The 20000-nt window shown below is 41.5% G+C and overlaps 2 protein-coding genes across 4 annotated transcripts in view; one reads left to right on the forward strand and one right to left on the reverse strand.

Moving 5' to 3' along the window:
- LOC134180986 (uncharacterized) overlaps positions 1-8247 on the reverse strand; it is an 8838-nt gene extending 591 nt beyond the window's left edge. The window contains exons 1-5 of one of the 3 annotated variants that reach the window (XM_062648169.1): positions 8101-8247; positions 2831-3135; positions 2664-2774; positions 2578-2592; positions 2483-2506 (exon numbers count right to left, since the gene is read on the reverse strand). In XM_062648169.1, coding sequence (XP_062504153.1) covers positions 2483-2506; positions 2578-2592; positions 2664-2774; positions 2831-3135; positions 8101-8177 — 532 coding nt within the window. In that variant the 5' untranslated portion in view covers positions 8178-8247. Of the gene's footprint in view, positions 1-2482; positions 2507-2577; positions 2593-2663; positions 2775-2830; positions 3136-5916; positions 6076-8100 lie in introns of those variants that run through there. The other 2 variants (XM_062648168.1, XM_062648167.1) reach the window with 2 other exon arrangements.
- Positions 8248-13519: 5272 nt separating this feature from the next.
- LOC134180699 (UPF0538 protein C2orf76 homolog) overlaps positions 13520-20000 on the forward strand; it is a 9066-nt gene continuing 2585 nt past the window's right edge. The window contains exons 1-2 of the mRNA XM_062647887.1: positions 13520-13587; positions 15415-15524. The gene's annotated coding sequence lies outside the window, so the exon portion shown is untranslated. The remainder of the gene's footprint in view (positions 13588-15414; positions 15525-20000) is intronic.

Raw genomic sequence — 20000 nt, forward strand, 5'->3', positions numbered from 1 at the left:
TCCTAAGTAAGCTCCCAGAGTCAAGAACACGCCATTCCTAACTATGATTTTCACACTTTCAAAGTCTATAAGGGATTTACCCTACTACTCCTAATGTTTTTTGAGTAATAAACTTTTCGAAAATTTTGCTTTTAACCCTTTCCCTGTCGTCACATCTGCCCTACAATGTCACACCCTATCTAATAATCTAAAAAAATTTAATTATCTAGCAGCAGCGCAAGAAAGTGGTCGCTTACTTTGGTCGCTTACTTATTATTCGCAACTGTAGTCACACTATACAACTAAAGTTTCAATTCATACACATTTGCATATTAATTAATTGCACTTTCAAATGAAGCATAACAGAAAAACTATTACGGTCTTGAAAACTGTCGATTGTCCATCTTTCGGTTTTGCTCGTGCACATGAAACATCATCAAAAATGGCCACTAGACGGAAGTGTGCAGTTCAAGATACCAACCATAACTGTTTAGAGAATTGATTCAGTTTGAAAGAATAAATAAACAAATAATTACATCAAAAAATTACTACTGGGAATTTCCGAAACAGCACCTAGCCAAAGACAGCCCACTGGAAGATCATTTGGAAACCTTTCTCATTTACAGCCCATGGGCCGCTAATGAGAATCAAGGCTTGGTACACAATTTGACGTCGGCCCCCAAAGTTGGTTGATATTCAAGGTCTGTGAATAATGTGTGTAACTATACTACAGTACACGTACAGGTTTGGCAACCAAACAGCGGTCTTACACTGTGCATAAAGAAGGAACCTAAGTTACCTCTAAACAAACACCTGACAAGAAGCATAGGAAGGCCGTCAGGTCTGGTCGCACTCATAAGTTTAGAAAGACTAAGTATATAGGCAGGACATTGCATGATGGGCCTCACACTTGCCTACTCTGTGGTACTCAAGTCAATCTAATTTGCCAATTTCCAGAGTTTCCTACAAACCGTTCGGGGGCTTATTGAGAACAGATATTCTTCCATAAAAAATCCCCTTTTCCTTATTGCTGCCCTGGCACTGTTCGAGAAATTTCGGGTAATATATATATATTGCACATCAAGACCTCTAGGATTGGTAAAATGGTAAAATAATTCTAAATTATTTTTGGAGTCTCAAAAATAATTAGTCTCCAAAAACATTAAGAGCAGTAAGGTATTTAATGGGCCCTGGACTACATTTTAGCACCCGTACAATGATAAACATACTTCAACTCCTTTCCGACCTTAACCTGAGTGTTGACCATATTTGAAGAGTAGACTATAAGTGGTATTGAGAGTTTAACGGTTGTGTGGATTCTCAAACAAAGAGCCACCCCATAATATACGTTGTGTGCAACCAAGAATACAAAGAGAAACTTCAGTTGAGTAAAGAGTACCCATGTATCGATGCTGATTGTCTCTCTTGTTGCATGCAGCAGATTGAATATGTATCTTCATCACTAGATCATTTCTGCTGAGGTATAACTTTCATGTAAGCAATCTCTCTGTCAAAAATATAAGGTAAATTGAGTCTATTCTTTCGACAATAAGTTCACTCATAATTTCTTTCTCATTTCAATGTAGGCTAGTGCTAGGCTGGTAGTTTAGCATGTACGTAGAGAGCTATTATTGGAATAGAACATGAGCTGGGCAAGGCCTGACAGACAAGCAACACAACAGCACCTTCACACTTACAAGATACAATTCGGCCAGATACAGTTCCTTGAGTACAGTACCAAGTTCAAATAACACTCAAAGAAATACAAATACGAAAATAGAAAGAACAGAATGCCATAAATATACATGCCATACCGTATTCGCCCGTAATAATGCCCTGGGCGTATAGAAAAGCAACACTTTTTTCTGGGCGTATACTAAGATCTAAGGTACTGGTATCCATTCAGCATCAACATACACGCAGAAACTAAACACTATACACACGTGGTCAGCCTGAAGCACATCAAGAGCATCAGGGTCGGTAATTGCAACGAAGACATGAGTCTAGCGACAAGCACTCTCACTCAACATTGACACCAGCTCATCAAACGCACACAGACGGAGACGAATGTTCTGCAGACCCATTTTGTTTTGTCTGCGCATGCGTATCTTGGGTCTATACTTGGGCAAGGGTGTATAGTTGGGCATGGGCGTTTTTTCGGGCTGAAAGTTCTGACCTGTCGCACATGGGCGTATATATGGGCATGGGTGTTATTTCGGTATGGGCGTTATTATGGGCAAATACGGTAGTACAAGTGTACTCAAGATAGCCCATTGAAAGATTTGTGTCTATCTCATTGTGGCTAAAACTTAAATGTTTTCTTGCTATGCATCGTATGGTACCACTGTCCTAATATGCTAAATATGTTTTATGGTTGGCCTGGCCCCACAATATGTGAAAAACAGAACAGTTCAACACCACGCTTAACTTAAATGGAATGCAACACTCCACTAGCAAAACGTCACCCATACAACACCAAGAAACATTGGACAACATTGAGTACCATAATCACCTTCAGTTGTGGGTGCTAAAACAAACAAGAAACAAGAGTCATCTCAACAGTCATATAAATATTATATATTATAGATGAGTGTTAACCTGCAGTTGTTGGCACTACACACACAACCAGAAAGAGACTTATACTTAATTACGTCAAATCACTTTGTTTTTATGTCTTCACTTACCCTTTTCATCTGTTAGAATAATCTTCAACTTCATTCCACGGTACAAACATGCACCACCAGAAATTTCATTTTGAATTTTTGTGCCATCAAATGTCGTCAGATTTGATACATCTAGTCAAAAGCACCTAATGTTACAAGATGACCAACAACTTAGACGACATACTGACCAATCAAATAGACAAACATTCCTACAAAGGTATGTTTAGAGAGAAATGACCATTTGATAAAATTGGCAAAATCTAAAATGCGGTCAGGTCCACGACATTGCAGCAAATAGTCATCTTGTGTAGCCAAAGTTGTGATATCTTGAAATCTAATCCGATGAGCAGGTTCTGCAGAGCACAAATCGAAACCGGTTTCATTGACCATGTAGATCTTCGCAATGGATGACTCATTCAATTTGGAGGTACATGAAAGAGTCAGTTGTGCATCAATGTCTACACTTATGACTTTGTTCTCATCATACGGAAACCTGCAAACAAACAATATTGGAATCTGGCCGCCTGCTAGCCTGTCTTTGCTCTTGGTCAGTCTGCTTGTCTGTCCACATTTTTACCAACTTAATTAATTCATTAACTTAATACTGAGTAACTGTGAAAAAATAAGCTATGCTACAAACACCAGAGATAGAGACAATCTTAGTGTTACTTTCTTCTGCCTGTAAGTACTAATTTACACTAATAAAACAAACAAAAAAGTAGCACACCAGTGCAATATTGACAGTTTGTCGATAATGTCAGTGCTAAATGGCTGTGGTAAATACATTCAATGGTTGCTACACCTGCTCAACTAAAAGACTCCTATAAACACCATTATTCTCTCTCATCAGACCTGACAAGATAGTAGCAAATTGGTTATGCCTAAGCTGGTTTGGCTAGCTGATTTCAGTTTCGGTCATCAACGTGTCAACTTTTTTACAAGACCTTCTTGAGCTCTCAATAACACATCACAATCAATGTTGTAGAACAGGTTTGTAAAGGTTGATCTAGGTGAAAGACGAAATATGTTCAAGTTATGCTGGTCAACGTTGTGCAGACTTGTCATTACACAACTCTGGGAGTGAAAGGCTTTGATCCAAAAGGTTTCACACACAGTTAAGGTAAGGTTCAGTCCAGCCCCATGCTATAGCTTAGCTTCAGCTAATTTAGCAAACAAATTTCAAAGTAAAAGCACAAAGGTAAACTTGCGAAGCTAAGCTTAATGTAACACTAATACAATTTTCCAAATAAAAACTTGAATCAGTAGTGCATTGGTCAAAGCCAGGTTCTACCTACTTATATAAATTTCAAATATCATATTCTGACAACATGATCAGCACAATCGACATTAGGATATTGGAGATATTTGTCTAATTCATTTTCCATGCGGCTGTTAGCATTAGGTTCAGACACTCAAGGACTACTATAACCTCAGTAGAAAGATGAGTTGTGTACAAACTGAACTGACTTGAGCTCAACTTGCACCAACTTTAATGAAAAAAGTTGGTTTCGATAATAAACATGGTTAGTTTCACATCTAGTCTGGTACCAACCCACGATATTACCAAACACACTATGCTGTAAAGCTTAAAGAATACAAATGGCACTGAGCAAATGTTACCCAAGTAGTAAAACAACAAACGCTAATACATTGATCTAGATCGCCTCTCACAACACTTACAAACCAAGCTCGATCTTTGGCAATAGAGATGTGGCAATTCGACACGACTACAGAGCAGTAGTCATTATCCAAGCCATTCATACCTAGCTTACGAAAGGAATCTAACACACAACTAATTCAAGTCTTAGAGTAGAGAGACTAAAAAATCTATATTGACACAAGAATGCCAGTACAAACCATGAGTTGTTAAACCAGCCAACAATAACCTGCTGGACAACTCTGCAAGATACCATAATCAATGAATAAGTTAACCCTCAATGGTAAAGTAGCCATGTAAGAAACAAGGGTACTTCCAAATGAATAGGAAAGTGAAGAGTCTAATATGCATTTGCAATCCCTCATGCCTAAAAAAGGAAAGAACCATTCAAATACAATCTAAAGCAAAGCGCATTTTAGATGCCAATAAATTAGCAAATAAATAGGCAATTCTTAAGAGCACTATTTGTTTAAAAATAACGTAGTTCCGTAGAGACTATCATGCTACCTACTACTCTTCTTGCTGCATGGATCACTAGCCCATACAAATGCTGCACTTGTACTATCAGTCTGCTACATTAAATGCCAGATTGCCAGCTAGAACATGTTAAGACAACCTGACAACAAATTATTTTGCTACACAGATACTAGGATGTTCTATCTGCTGCATGTTTGAATTTACCCACCATACTGCATGGATTCAAGCAACTCCACACACACAAACACACACACGCACTCACTCACTCACTCACTCACGCAGGCACACACGCACGCACGCACGCACGCACGCACGCACGCACGCACGCACGCACGCACGCACGCACGCACGCATCTAAATATGAAGATTTTAAAATGACCATCTATAGACACAGAAATATCTTTGTATTTCCAATGTCGCTTTGACAAATTACATGAAGCAAATAAAAAGACCTCTGCGTCAATATAACGCGAGATAGGCAATCATAGGGGAAGACGGTCAGCCACCACCCTGTACAAATGCAGAAATGTTTCCAGAAATCTGATTTCCCGTTCTAACACTTAAATAACACTTAGATCGTTGGTTTGGTTTTAACTGCCATGGTTACGTATTTTCAGTGCCCCTCGTTACGTCAATGACCTTTTGCATTTGGTCTTGAAACTGAGAATGGTAATAAAGAGGAAAACTGCCGTCTATCTATCTGTTGCGACGCACTTGATCCCACCCGCACCCAACTACATGATTCACAGCAACAACGCCGCCAAATCGTTAGACTGTCGACAGCTCATCCGCATTCCACAAGGAAGAGGTGAAGGCAAAAATAGCGACACACCTACTACGCCTCTAGGCATACGATTCAGTATGCCGTAATCGAGCAGCAGATTTCACACAACCTCTCCTCTGTACGAACCCCAGTAGGCGTCTACTACGGTGCAGGTAGTCAGGTACTAAGTAACAAGAGAAGTACGCGAGAGTAGAGCGATAGCGATGAGACCTCTAATTCCAACCGTAAGCGTCCGCATCTGCATAGAAATTGCGTTATGCCTAACGAAGTGCGACAGAACACGAAGGCCTAGAATATAGGCATGTAAAACGACGTTTGCAATACCCGAACGTCAAGACGGAAATGCAGATACTCACCGCTCTCCTGAAGGATTCCACACAATTGAAACGGATTGGGGGGTTTCTTCTCCGTACGATTTCTTGTTCTCCCAAATTTGCAATAAAAATAATCCAGTGAGAACTGGCAGAAACATCAGTAACGTGTCGAACGGTGTCACTATATGCTCACGGTTCCAGTAGGCGTAGTCACTAGCATTTCGATAGCCAATTGTCATTCACAAATTTAGTCACATGTTTAGTCCGGTCAGAGTCCGGTCAGAGTCAAGTGTGCAAATTCTAGATTAAAAAGCCCACAGTTTGCTGCCCACACAAAAGTTATTGTTGGCGTCTCCCAGAAGCGCTTTACGTATATACTACGTGTATTCTAAGTAGTTTCTTCTCTTTCTAGATTGATAGCCTCGCTCCCAACTCGCGCGTCTTCAGTACGGGAACTTGGTAACTGTTGATTACAAAAACACGCCCTGGCTCACGTTTCTAATCGCTTCTGGTACGTAAACCATGTTACCCTACAATTGTTTGCACATGCATGGCCAGTTAACTCTTACTTGTGAGTCTAAGCGCTCAATTATTGCTATGGGCAGTTTGAGCCAGCATCTAAACTGCGGTCCAAGATTGGTCAGGAGACGTTATCTGACCTAGAACTGAGTGACTTCTTCATGTTCATTAATTAACCCCTGTGGACCACGGGGGAAGTTATCCAGCAATTTATGAGGAGTCAGCCCTAGAACAGTGCATATTAGTTAACTGGTGTTTGTAACATTGTTAGCTACCTGGTGTTTGTTTAGTGCTAGATAAACTAGACAATATGTTTACTAATAAGGAACTGTACACAAGCATCACTGTAATGTACATGTACAACTGTCATTATCTATAGGGCAGTAGACTTATTGTCAGCATGCTCTGTCATTGCATTTGCAGTTATGCTTATAGCTCTAGCTGAATAAGCCCCTTGGAGTTCACACTATAGTACAGAGTTACACACTATAGTACAGAGGTACACTATAGTACAGAGTTACACACTATAGTACAGAGTTACACACTATAGTACGTAGCTTTTTTCTTAGCCTGGTGACGTCTATTTGTGTTTTTACAAAAATCATGCCTTATAATTTCACTGGAAAAGACCTCTTGTACCCCACTACTTATGCCATGGATGTAGGATGGCTTCCCATTCAATAAAGGTGACATCATACTCGACTGCACTTGCTGATCTTCCCACTCTAGATGTCATACCCATGAATAAACCATATGCTAAATAACGTTTCTTACTTCAGATCTATAGGCTATTAGCTAGAGTACCAGATGCATTGTCCAAATGAGCTGTATGCCTATCACAGCCTCCTGGAATGCCATCACAGCACTAAACAACCAGGCAAATTCATCAACTTCTAATCCTCGTTGATTAATTAATTCTTACCTCAAATCATAGGATTTGTCAAAGTCGCATTTCTTTATTCTCCACCTAATACCGTTGAGATAAAGAAACCGTAGTGGTCCACAACCTCAACCGGATTAGGTTGTGGAGAATAAAGAAATACGCCCCCCCCCCCCATTGCAAGTAACAAGGTGTGTTAGGAGCACAACAGAGACCTAACAGTGAACGTCAATCCTAGAAATGCTGTACTTCAAGTTCAATGCTTTACATCAGTAATACAAAATGACGTGGCTGCTTTGTATTAATTAAAATAAGAGACAAGACAGTAAATCAATAAAAGGCAATAATACCGACACCTTTTGACATATTACATGTCAAATATGGACGTAACAGCATGTGCCTCCAAGCAAACAGCAACTGAAACAGATATCATGCAATATCGGCTGGCTGAGGCGGTCCAGCAACCATACAACACCATCTAAAGCCATCACACTTCCGTCATTTCCTCCCAATGACTCATGAAGCTTCAATGGCTACAGTCAAGTCTCCACGTTCATTCAGCTTAGGTATACAATAACGGTGCATTGAACGCGTGACACTATACAAAAATCGTTTGTTCACGGAAACGCACCGAGTTGTCTAGCAAGTTAATTAATTAACTAGCTAATTGAGAGGGGGCTGCGGCTGTGGGGCGGTAAAACTTTGTCTAGGACGCTACCATAGATACTACACACCCTACAACAGCTACACGTCTACAGACTCTCTTGTGTGCACACTACAGAGACGTCTGTTTGACTTCTGAGTCCACCTTACACATTAGCACCTACCACGTCTCGTTTCTCTGATTCCAATCAAAGCGAAAACCGTGAACTGCCACCAGTAGAAACAAAGAGAAAACTAACATCGCTCTCACCAAACCACGGTCACTGCTACAGCCAGTAAGAGTAGAAGCGAGCTAACAGGCTACGTAATATTGCGGGTCATTACATCGAAAGCCCGGATATCCGCATATGTCATTGCTTGTTTGCACATACCCAATAAATTAAATAATTAGCACAGAGCTGTATGCATGCCAGTGGCCGGCCTCTGGTTTGTGTGCAGAGTATCAAACTTATTGCACATGCTTGTGCCACGGGGAAGGATGACGCGGCAGAAAGGAGATCTAGACATAGCAAAACGCGTGAAGACTCAAGACTCCTATCTACGCGTCACTTCCAACAGTGGCAGCAACGAGGAAGACCCAGCAAACGATAAGGCCGCTCTACCGTTTGTTTGGCAGGTCAGCGATTAATTAAGTTAAATCCTGGAGCGAGACAAAGCAGCTGGATCTGATGAACTAAAAATAAGTCTGTTCGAATATTAGAGAGGACGTGGGGAAAAACCCGTATCTCCTGAAGTGGACGCCCTAGCAGGTTGATTCCAACATCATTGGAAAACTCACAAGGAGGAGGTTCCAAATTAGTTAATGAATACTGTGATTGGTTCTTTATTACGACACAATTTGTAACTTTCTGTATGACACGCGCTTGGCCCTGCCCTCCTCTTGCATTTACACCAGGTGTCTGATAACTTCAAAGCCATCGCTATAACGCCCACTACAGTACTTGAAAGCTGACGGGGACGTACTATGAACCATGGATTGATAAGTAAAACAGCTGTAGCTAGCAAGCTTATGTAGTTGAGGCATTGGTTGAACATTTGAACCTAAGTTCATAGCTAAACTGAAACCGTTTATTTCACTAGCCGGAATTAACAACGCCCATCCCTGCTCTTCAAATTCCTTATCTATTAACCGCAGTTCCCATGTCCTCTCCAATAATCGAACTGACTTGCTTCTTGGTTCATGTGGCTTTTACGGGCTTTCTAGGGCATTCGTCTGTACAGTTCTTGTTGTCTGTCATATGCCGATTCTGAAGGATAAGAACGGAGATGTAATGAATCCTGATAATTATCGTGGAATTGCTGTTTCTTCAGCAACGTCGATCTAAGGTTTTGGAGTACGTTCTACTTGAACGGTTGAGTGGATGGTGTGTTGATCACCAGCGAGCAACAGGTTGCTTTCAATCAAGGCACTAATGTGGAGATTGTTTTTGTTTTGAAAAACAGTTGATTACAATTTGAAGAACGGGAACAAAGACGTGTTTGTAAGAGCTTTGGATCTATCCTAAGCATATGATAGAGTCTGGTATTTCCGATTATTTCACAAATTACTTGACCATGATACACCAGAGTACTTTGTGAGACTACTTGCTACCTGGTGTACTCATCACAATACATGCAGGTAAAAAGGAAAGCTCAAGTCTCAGAGACGTTTGGTTTCAGCAGTAGTGAAAGACAAGGCGGTGTCTTATTCCTATGTCTTTTCAATGTATATCTTAACGACTTTGTTGGCAACGTTGAAGCAGAGTGCATGCACAGATAGGTGGAAAGTATGTGAGTTGTTTAGCATACGTCCATGATGTGACTGTAATATCTCCAATGCGATATGCTATGCAGAAGATGTTGGATGTCTGTACAGCGTTCGCCCAAGAAAATGGTGTGCTATTTAATAGAAAAAGAGTGTGGTAACAGTTTTTACTGGAAGTCGCAGCTCGAATGGAAGTAATCCAGATGTAATTTTGCATGGGAAGTTAGTATTAGTATCTGGGTGTTGTTTTATGCATGGACAGAGTGAACGGGCTGTAGAAGCAAGAGCAAGAAAATTTTATGTAAGTGTGAATGGAGTACGAGGCAAATTTGGAGGTTTGGATAAGAATTGTGGAGATGCAACTATTCCCAATCCTATTGTATGGGTGCCTTTGGGACTTCGAGAGAATGTCGGTAGGGAGAATATTATATACAGCTTTTAGAAGAGGATGTAGATGTGGATTGGGAATGAGGCAAAGTGAATCCATTTTGTGATTGCTTTGGAGACTTTGTGGAAGCTGTGGAATAATATAATAAGGACAATACAATTTGGTTTTCTAGGCAGGCCACAAAACTCTGTGAATACATAGTTAGTGGACTAAGAATGCTTCCTGTACCATAGAGATTTAGTGTCATAGATAGGAGTTTTGTCTTCTTTGTTTTGTTGTGACATTGTTGTATGTGAGTGTTCTGTACTTACGCCTGTATGCACGTGTGTTTTTTGCATTACCTGAGAGGGAACTACACCATTATGTTGGTGTGAGGGAACTACATCATTATGTTGATGCGAATCAAATATATCATTCTAGGGCGCTCTGGTTGAAAGCCACAAGACGGAAGAACTGCATTATTCTGCTAACGCACACCAAGCGTTCCAGAAGACGAGGAGGCTGCCAATGAAATCCAGACTCAAAATTATACTCAAAAGTTGACATATGGTGGCAAGACTTATTTGTGAGTTGGCTATGTTCATATGTAGTGAGAATATTTCTAAGCTGTAGCTGCACTGCAAGGGGATTGTTGATGAATAAAAGCGCTGATGTAAAACAGATCATGCAGAAGCTGCTCTTTTATTTTGATATCCAAATTTATGTTGAGCATAAAGATAGTCAATATAAAATATACTAATATAGATGTTTGGCAATTATTTTAGTTGGATGTAGCTGCACTGCAGAGAATTTATGTACAACTGTCAATTTATCAAGTCAAGGTCAATTCTATGGAAGAGCTAAACAGGTAGTCTCTTTCTGCAGTGATGGTGCACCTGTGATGCACTCTTTTGGGAATGGTCTGGCATGCAGTGCTCTTGTAACACGATCGTCAATGCAACTGTCCTTGCAACTATAGACACTTTCTGCAATTCCTAGCCATTTTCACAAACTATTGACAATATATGATGAACTATTTTGGTGTAATCATGTTTGATAAGATAAACTTTGCAATTATTGAAATGAGCGAGGAGAACAAAGTACTACCAGCTGGTATACCTATCAAAAATTTAGATGGCTATCACCTAATTGACTGTGTTCAATGGTTTGTAGATTTACTTTCAGAAATTGTTCATCACTTTGAGTGGAATCTCACAATTCTCTCAACTCAGCAGCAGAGCAATCTAACCTTTAATTAACACTTGCACAAACAACTAATGAAAGTGGAATTTCAGATCTATATGTCTCTTCTTCTTAGAGGATCTCTCTAAGCTCTTCGCCTTGACGTCGATGTTCAGTTAGTTGCTAACCAAAAACCAGGATTTATACACAACGTATGCAAAAATCAATAGCTCCTAGTTAAGATGGCCTTCCTAGCAACCATGCAGTGTTAATGGTAGACATACTAGGAATATCTTCGAAATTAGGCATGTAGACTGCATGTACGTATACTACACTACTGTGGAGATCTGTGGGTACGAAGAGCTAGACAGCTCTTGCTACTGGTCATATTTCTTGGAAGGCGTCTATATTTAGATTTCCTGAGATGTTTGGACATTGTTCTCCGGAAATTTGACCTGAAAATTGACCTTACTTGTGAATCATATGCAGTGCAGTTGTCACAGCAAAAGCCAAACAATGTTACTAAGTTTTTTAGCCCCTATGCGAATTCGCGAATCGTCCAGACCGTTTTCGAATGCGAATGAATCGTGCGCTAGATTCTAGTCCTAAGAATTCACTTGCCGAGCGTAGCGAGGCTTCTAATCCGGGTCGCACAACAGAAATGGGCGTGGTCCTATATGGCTCTTCGTCGAGCTTTTGGTATCTCTATATATAAAGGAGAGGTGTCTGTCTGTGTGTGTGTGTGTGTGTTCGCGTTTGGAGGCCACGTCTTTTGTCTGTTCGCAACCGAAATCGGCACGCACAGGGAAAGGTTTGCGTAAAAAAATTTAGAAACTTACGCACCGGGTCCCCTTTTGAGGGGTCGACCTCCGCGTAAAATTTCTCGATGACGCAAACGCTACACATTCCAGTTCATTCGAATACACGCCCACACAAGTCCTGTGTAGACTGTATGCATCGCCGTCCTTCGCAAAGCTTCGAGCAATCGAATATCTCTTGCCGACGAAACTTACTCTTCTAGCGCTTTCGTTTCTTTCCAAATTCCGATCGCATTTGCACCGAATCCAACCTACACGTTCTCTGCAGCAATCGCTACACGGGGAGTGTGTCGATTTCTATCAAAACAAGCGCGAAGAGCAAGATTCGAATTCAGTCAGCACATCCGGGACCTCGCAACAAAAATTGCACGTGACGTGTCCACAGACCTATCTTTACACTACAGTATCTTGCCCGTACGAAGGACGGGCCATGGATCCTAGTATATATATATATATATATATATATATATATATATATATATATATATATATAATATTGTGTGTGTGTGTGTGTGTGTGTGTGTGTGTGCGTGTGTGTGTGTGTGTGTGTGTGTGTGTGTGTGTGTGTACATGTGTGTGTGTGTGTGTGTGTGTGTGTGTGTGTGTGTGTGTGTGTGTGTGTGTGTGTGTGTGTGTGTGTGTGTGTGTGTGTGTGTGTGACACACACAAATCTCAAATTTCTCCTCCCCACGACCACGTTTCATGATAGGACCTACCTTAGAAATCGTTTCCGGGTCCGACTACGGAAGTGTCTAAGAACGATTCGTTTAAGTGAGCGAACGGCGACGAAAACGCTTCGTAAACTTTCGTCGCGCCATCCTTTTGTATTGTAGCTATGGACTGTGTGTACGTGACAACCAAGAAACACCTTCAGGAGTTGGATGCCGCCTACAGTCAACTATTCTACACTGTGCTGCATCTAACACTGTTGATAGTCAATGTTTGCTGATATCAATTTCTATGTCAGTAAATACCATGCCAGTCGTTACAGCGGAATTGAGTAAATACCTTGACTGTACATTTCAATTGTCTTGATCACGATCGCAAAACGACGACTACCTATACCAGGCCTATACTAGACGTAATCTAAACTACTAGGAAGTTTGCATGTTTACTTCCATGACAGCTAGAGTTTCAACAAATACGTATTGTCTAGCTAGGACTCAGCGTTTCAGTAGACGGTCAGAAAACTCTGTCGGACGTCTTACTCACGAACGCGAGGCGCCTACGGATACCATACATTTTAGTTCACGCGCAAATTATGGTCCAGACCGTACACGTATTGGAATGCGAGCGATCTCGCGCTCCTGGCCATTGGCACGGGCTATAGACCATTCGCGATCGGGCATCAGCACCATAAGGATATCAGCACTCTAGGGATATCTGACAGCATTATATTTTGACACAGATCTAGAGCCACAACATTTTTGCGAGGTTACCTAAATTAGGCCTAAGTAATTAAGTCATCGATCAGACCAGACCCGTATGTAGCGAAACATTACGATTTGTTGCTTCTACGCTCTACATAGTAGGAAGTGAGGTAAGGTGTTTACATCATATTACGTTACTTCTTTCTTCTTTGAGTTTAGTAAACTGGATAGAGAGCTTTGTTCTGGATTCTTCTACGCTAACGTACGTATGGGTAATAAATAGTACATGTACTAGTATCTTATTGAGCAGGTAGACAGGAAGTGCTGGAGGTTAGCGTTAGTCATGACCAACCCTAAAGCTTGAGATACGCGCGAGCCCAGAACTTTCTGGCTCGACCCGCAATTTGGTGGACTTATATTTTAGACTCACAGGCAGACGGTTATTTCAAGACAGACAGACAGACAAACAGGTAGACAGTGTGTGTGTGTGTGTGTGTGTGTGTGTGTGTGTGTGTGTGTGTGTGTGTGTGTGTGTGTGTGTGTGTGTGTGTGTGTGTGTGTGTGTGTGTGTGTGTGTGTGTGTGTGTAACAGAAAACAGCAGCCTTCAAAACCAAGCTCACTACAAAGTCTAAGTTGCGAAACAAGGCAAACGACGTCAGAGTTTGCTTTACACTGCAGCTCTGATGGTTGTGGATTTACTGCTGTAAGTCATGCCCGCCTTGTAAACCACCAGAGACAGAAACATGGTCAGTCCCTGACTAGTCAATGTCAGTACTGTCACCAAACATTTCACCAACAAGGCCTCCACAACCACAAGCGTTTCTGCAGTCAGAGAACATCCACTCCTCCGATATAGCCTATGGTGACCTTGGCCTGCATTGTTCTCATTGGAATGAACGCAGGCTGAAGTGAAGTGAAGTGTGTGTGTGTGTGTGTGTGTGTGTGTGTGTGTGTGTGTGTGTGTGTGTGTGTGTGTCTTGTGTTCTTTCAGAGGATTGTAGTGTTGATAAGGACATTGCTGCATGCCTGCAAAAAGCAACTAGAGTGTATAGCGCTCTTCAATCAAGATTCAAACAAGGAATAAAAATAGAAGAATAAAATCAAAGTTTACAAAGCAGTCGTTCTTGCAACTGTTCTGTATGGATCACAAATGTGGACGCTATATATATTGAAGAAATACTCAGGATCTAGAAAAATTGCACCTTCCCTGTCTGCGTCGAATTTTCAAGAGTGACAAACATAAAGTTCTGCAAAGAGCTGAAATAACAGGAATTGAATACATGTTGACTCAACAGCAACTAAAGTCAGTAGGTCATGTCACAAGAGTGGATAAGATATGTTTACCAAAACAAGTGCTATACAGTCAGTTGTTAGATGCACCAAAAAAAGCTGCTGGTCAGAAGTTGAGGTTCAAAGACACTTTAAGACACAATCTACAGAATATTGGTATTGATCACAAGAATTGGGAAATATGATGGCATGTGACCGTTCAATGTGGAAGAAAAATATGAGATTTGGTTTAGATTGTTACGAGGAAGGTAGAATTGACAAAATTGAAGAAAAGAGACTAATGCGTTATATCTATCACCACAAAACTTGACTACTGGTACAGAACGTTTGTAATATCTGTCATCAAGTATGTCATTCCAGAATTGGACTCTTTGCACATGAACGTGCTCATCAAAGACAAATTGTAAACAACTACTGAATGGAAGTTGTGAACTTATTGTTAAGTAGCGAAAAAGAAAAAGAAGGAAGTGTGGGTGGTGGGGGTGGTGGGGGTCATCTAGCTGTCTGTCTGTCTGTCCAGTATAGTACAACAGCACTAACACTAAAACATAGCTATAGACATACAACTACGAGTCTATGGGACCCAGCTAGTGGCCCCTCAATACAAAAACTATCTAAACACTAGCTATTAAATAGATTTTTGAACTATTGTTGCTGAAATGATGTTTGTTCTGCTTGATTTTGTCTTTAATTACTCGTGAATTAGATTTCTGCAGAGTAACTTTCTGGATTGAAGTGCCAGCTTGTTCAAAACATCTTCAGCTTCTTTTGACCCCACCGACTAAAGCATTCAAGAACTAGTGGAACTAACTTGGGGTAAGAACCACCTAGTAAAAATTTCTTTTCCATATTTTTCTGTTTCTTCCTCTCTCGTTTTGACTGCCTGTCTGCCTGTCTGCCTGCCTGCCTGCCTGCCTGCCTGCCTGTCTGCCTGCCTGCCTGTTATGCAGTGTATTTAGCTGCTTGGGCACACTCTGCACATGAACTGCCAAAGAGATTTCCCTGTCTTCCTAACTAGCTTAATGAATATATATCAACTAGTAAAACAGGGTTGATTTTACATGAATTGGTGGCCCAACTACCCCCAAAGTCAAACTTGGAAGAGGAAAAGCCACAATTTCATTCTCTGGAGAAAATGATTGATTATCCTGGAAAACTTCAGCATCGCTTAACTTTGGATATATCTCAGAAACAGTCAGAAGATTTCATTAAAAACATAAAATCAAATTGGGATACCAGGCTTAGGTCATTACAGGGGAAAGTTGCAGGAGCATGGCTTGATGTTATTTTCTCAACATACAAGAACACTTAATTAAACGTAACGAATTTCGTTTAGCATCTTGTATGAGATTGGAGCTCAGCTTGCAATTTAGTCGATTGCTTGAGCATTGTGACTGTGGACAGAAGTTAGATCAAGATGGTTTTCATTTGATTACTTGTAAATATGGAGGCGGTCCTGTCTGGTCTAACGATACTATTGTTGGTGAGTGGTCTGCTTGCCTAAAGGAGCTGGGTATTCCTCATCAAACAGAACCAAGAAACAGATACGTACAAACTGATGGAAGGCCAGACATTACATTCTACGACATTGATTCTGGTGTCACCTATGAATGTGGTGTTTCTTTGGCTCACCCTTGGAGGAAAGGCATAATGAACGAAGCTGCAAAGGCCTATAGACATGCAGCGACAAAACGGGAATCAGAAGAATGTTACAAATATTCAAAGGAGATCTTGCCAGATGGATCTAGCCCTGAAATTGTTCCGCTTGTTTTTGAGCATTTTGGCACATGGAGATCACAAGCAGAAAACTTACTGCATGAACCAGGAAGAAAGACAGGGCTCATTGAAGGAAGATGAGTAGATGCAGAGTTTATGTCATATTGGCGACGACATTTTTCTGTGACTCTCCAAAATGCAATAGTAAAGTTGTCTTGAGAAAAGTGTGTAGGTTGTCAACAAACAGACTAATGGAGCATGATGTAGTTAGCAGAGATAGATTCAGTGCTTCACACATTGAAATAGTTGAACTTGTTTATGAAGCACTTTCTTTTAATTATTGAAAAATCATGTATTGTAGTGTGTAGAGATGCTGTATCCTGATAAAATAACCTGCCTGCCTGCCTGTTTGTCTGTCTTTGTCTGTCTGTCTGTCTGTTTGGCTGTCTGTCTGTCTGTCTGTCTGTCTTTGTCTGTCTATCTGTCTGTCTGTCTGTCTGTCTGTCTGTCTGTCATCATGTATTTTCGAACACAAGACTACATTACATTTTAGCAAAATAGTAAGTACTTTAAGTTTAAATGTACCTTGTCCATAATCGACACACTATACACTTTACTAAGAATGAGCTATAAACTGTGAGCATGCAGCAACCCAGAGACAATCAGTGACTAAAAAACTGAGTGCAGTAGGACACGAGCTTGTTGACACCATCACTGCAAAGTGCGGAACTCTTCTTCAGAAGGACTCTGGCGTTACACTTCTGTAGTTGTACTGAGAATCTCTCCTCCAATAGTCAATAAATTCTGGTGCATTTGGCCTTCCAATTTCATCCAATAAATGTTTTGAAAGCTTTTGCACAAACTTCTTTCCCTCTTCTCCTCATCTCCCAGTGTTCCAGGACTAGGGAGTGACTTTGACCATTGATCCACCAGGAAGCCATACCTTTCTGTATTTATCCATTTTTCGTTCTTCTCTTCTCTTTGCAGCTGCATCATCTTCCTCGGCTGATTTAGGGAAAATGTCCGAACTCCGTGGATGGGCCATGGCGATGTCTAAAGCAGTGTTAGTTCCTGCCTCAGGGTCGTAGACTATGATGTCAGGTCTGTTGTCCGAGTTGGAGTAGCGATGTCTTGGCTTGCGTCAGTGATGAATACGAAGGTCTCGTAGACAGTCAGACCATACTGATGCAATGGCCTTGTGAGTCCAAATAGGACCGCCCCTGACTTGCAAGTCAGAAGGTGATAGCCCCTGTCATCTAGCAAGGTCCCGCAGTGGCATTTAGGAAGCCAGTCTGAAAGGGGAGGGACATTCCAAGTCTCGAAAGGGATGCCAAGCGATAGTCGCAGGAATTGAGTGCAAACCTTTGAGAGCTCGGGATAGAACTAAGCCAAGCCCCAGCTTCTTTCCCTCAGATGGAACGAAGTCTGGAAGCATCTCGTGCTGTAGCTGCATTGTCAATAAGACTTGCTGACAGAGACTCAGCTTGAGTTTTAGATAGCTGATGTTGAAGTTTGTGAATGGTTGTTAGAAAGTCAGACATCATCTTGTCCGGTGGAAGGGACTGACACAAGGCTTGTCCAATTGGACTAGGTGGTGGAGAAACGACGAGGGAGTCAATGAGTGGCATCAGAGCTGGGAATTGAAACGGAAGTTTAATGATTGTATGGGCTCATGATGCCACAAATGCATGCTGAGACACTGAGGTCAAAAGAGTCATGCCAAAGCCACCCAATCGAATTGGCAGAGATGTCTGCTGCCACATTGAGTCGTCTAATTGGTCATATCCAAGTAGGTTGGAAAAGGTGTTATGCGATTGAGTGTCATGAATTTTGGCAGCTTAAGTCAAGTGGCCAGGAAAAACGTTCGAGCCAAATTGTCCAGCTTTGGAACATGGCAGTGTCGTAATAACAGCATTGCACTCTGAATGTCTTCTAGTTTAGTGAGTTGATCACACAGCGTGTTGCCAGACTCAGCAATTGTTGAGCAAGAAGACTCAGCAAAAGAAGAAGAGCCAATTGATGTGCCAAGGAATAGTGAACCTTGATAGTTGACAGGGATTCCGGCTGATTCATTGATTGCAACTGCACTGGATGGACAGAAGATCTCACACTTGTGATTGGCAATCTCTAAAGAGATGCTGGAAAATGCCCTTATGAGATCATGGAAGGCACACAAGACATCAGTTGCATTTTCCAATAGAAATACATCATCTAAACATGCCAGGATGTGAATCTGAGGATGATCCTTCTCCAGATCCAGCAAAACTGGTTGTATGGCTATGGCAAAAAGAGCTGGTCCCAGGGGGTCTCCTTGATGGACTCCTTCAGATGAGATGGCAAGCGGAGAGGACTCTTGCATGAATAGAAGCGAACTAGATTCTCCATACATCTGATTAGCATGATTTGCCAAATCGGGAAATGCTGTTGACAACTGATCTAACATACTTTTTCTGCTAATAGAATTGAACGCGTTTTTAACGTCGGACTTGATGACAACCCAATCTGGATTTTCTTGGAGAGCTAGCTGGATGTGATAAGTAATTAGCTCTGGACCACTCTTCGTAGCGACTCCATGTTGAACTGGGAGAAAAAAGTCAGCAAAAGCCTCCTTCTTTTGCATGCACATAGCCCGAGCTGTGAGTCAACGGAGAGATTCTCCTATTGCTATAGGTCGTACGTCTCCATTTGTTTTGGGGATGGCTATCAATTTAGAAGAAGACATGAGCTTCATAGCTGTGTCAGGAAGAATGCCTTTGGCAATAGCTGAACAAGCTGAGAACAGGCCATTGGCTGTGGCATCAATATCAAATAAAACCCTAAAATGCTCAAATCTCCACCGTGATAGGCCCGTCCCTGATCCTCGAGGAGATTTCCTGATAATGTCAAAGAGCAAAGATTGCTGCAAAGAGGTAAATGTATTATGCGGAGACAAATGAACCTCTACGTTGTTGGATCTTGATGGACGTTTGGAGGCCAACTTCTTTGTTGTGTCAGCAGATGCAGGGGCTAATCTGTTGCTAGTCAGAACCTTAGATGCTCTGGACAGCTCACTACATCTAACAAGTCTTAGGGCAGCCGCTCTCCTGGCTTCTTCATTGCCATGAGATACTTTCCTTGTCTGTGTCTCACTCAGGTGGACTAATTCTGCCCATCGCCAATTAAGGAATTTTTGGCAAACACACTTTGCATCTCCTTTGCCCTGTTTACTTCCTCTTGTGAAGGGAGTGAGAATCATACGAGGAAAGAGAAAAAGAAGTTTCCATGTTGACTCATCCCCAGGGTCTTCGTGAATTTTCTGTAGAGCCACAGCACAGCAGTTTTGAAAGTATGCCTTGACAGATGGCTTGATTGTTTGGACCACTCTCGGGGGGGGGGGGGGTGACTTTGAGTGTATCACTTCCACCGACAATTTCCGGATGAACTTCCAAGCACAGATTCATGATTAGTAGTACTATGCGTTGGAAAATTGGAGAGTGTGCTAGCTGGATTGTCAGATTTTTCACTCGGTTTGTTTCAAACAGATTGAGGTGCGACATTCTCTCTTGAAAGTGAGTTGACACGCGTAGGCATCTTCTG

This window comes from Corticium candelabrum, chromosome 6, assembly GCF_963422355.1.
Source record: "Corticium candelabrum chromosome 6, ooCorCand1.1, whole genome shotgun sequence".
NCBI lineage: Eukaryota > Metazoa > Porifera > Homoscleromorpha > Homosclerophorida > Plakinidae > Corticium > Corticium candelabrum.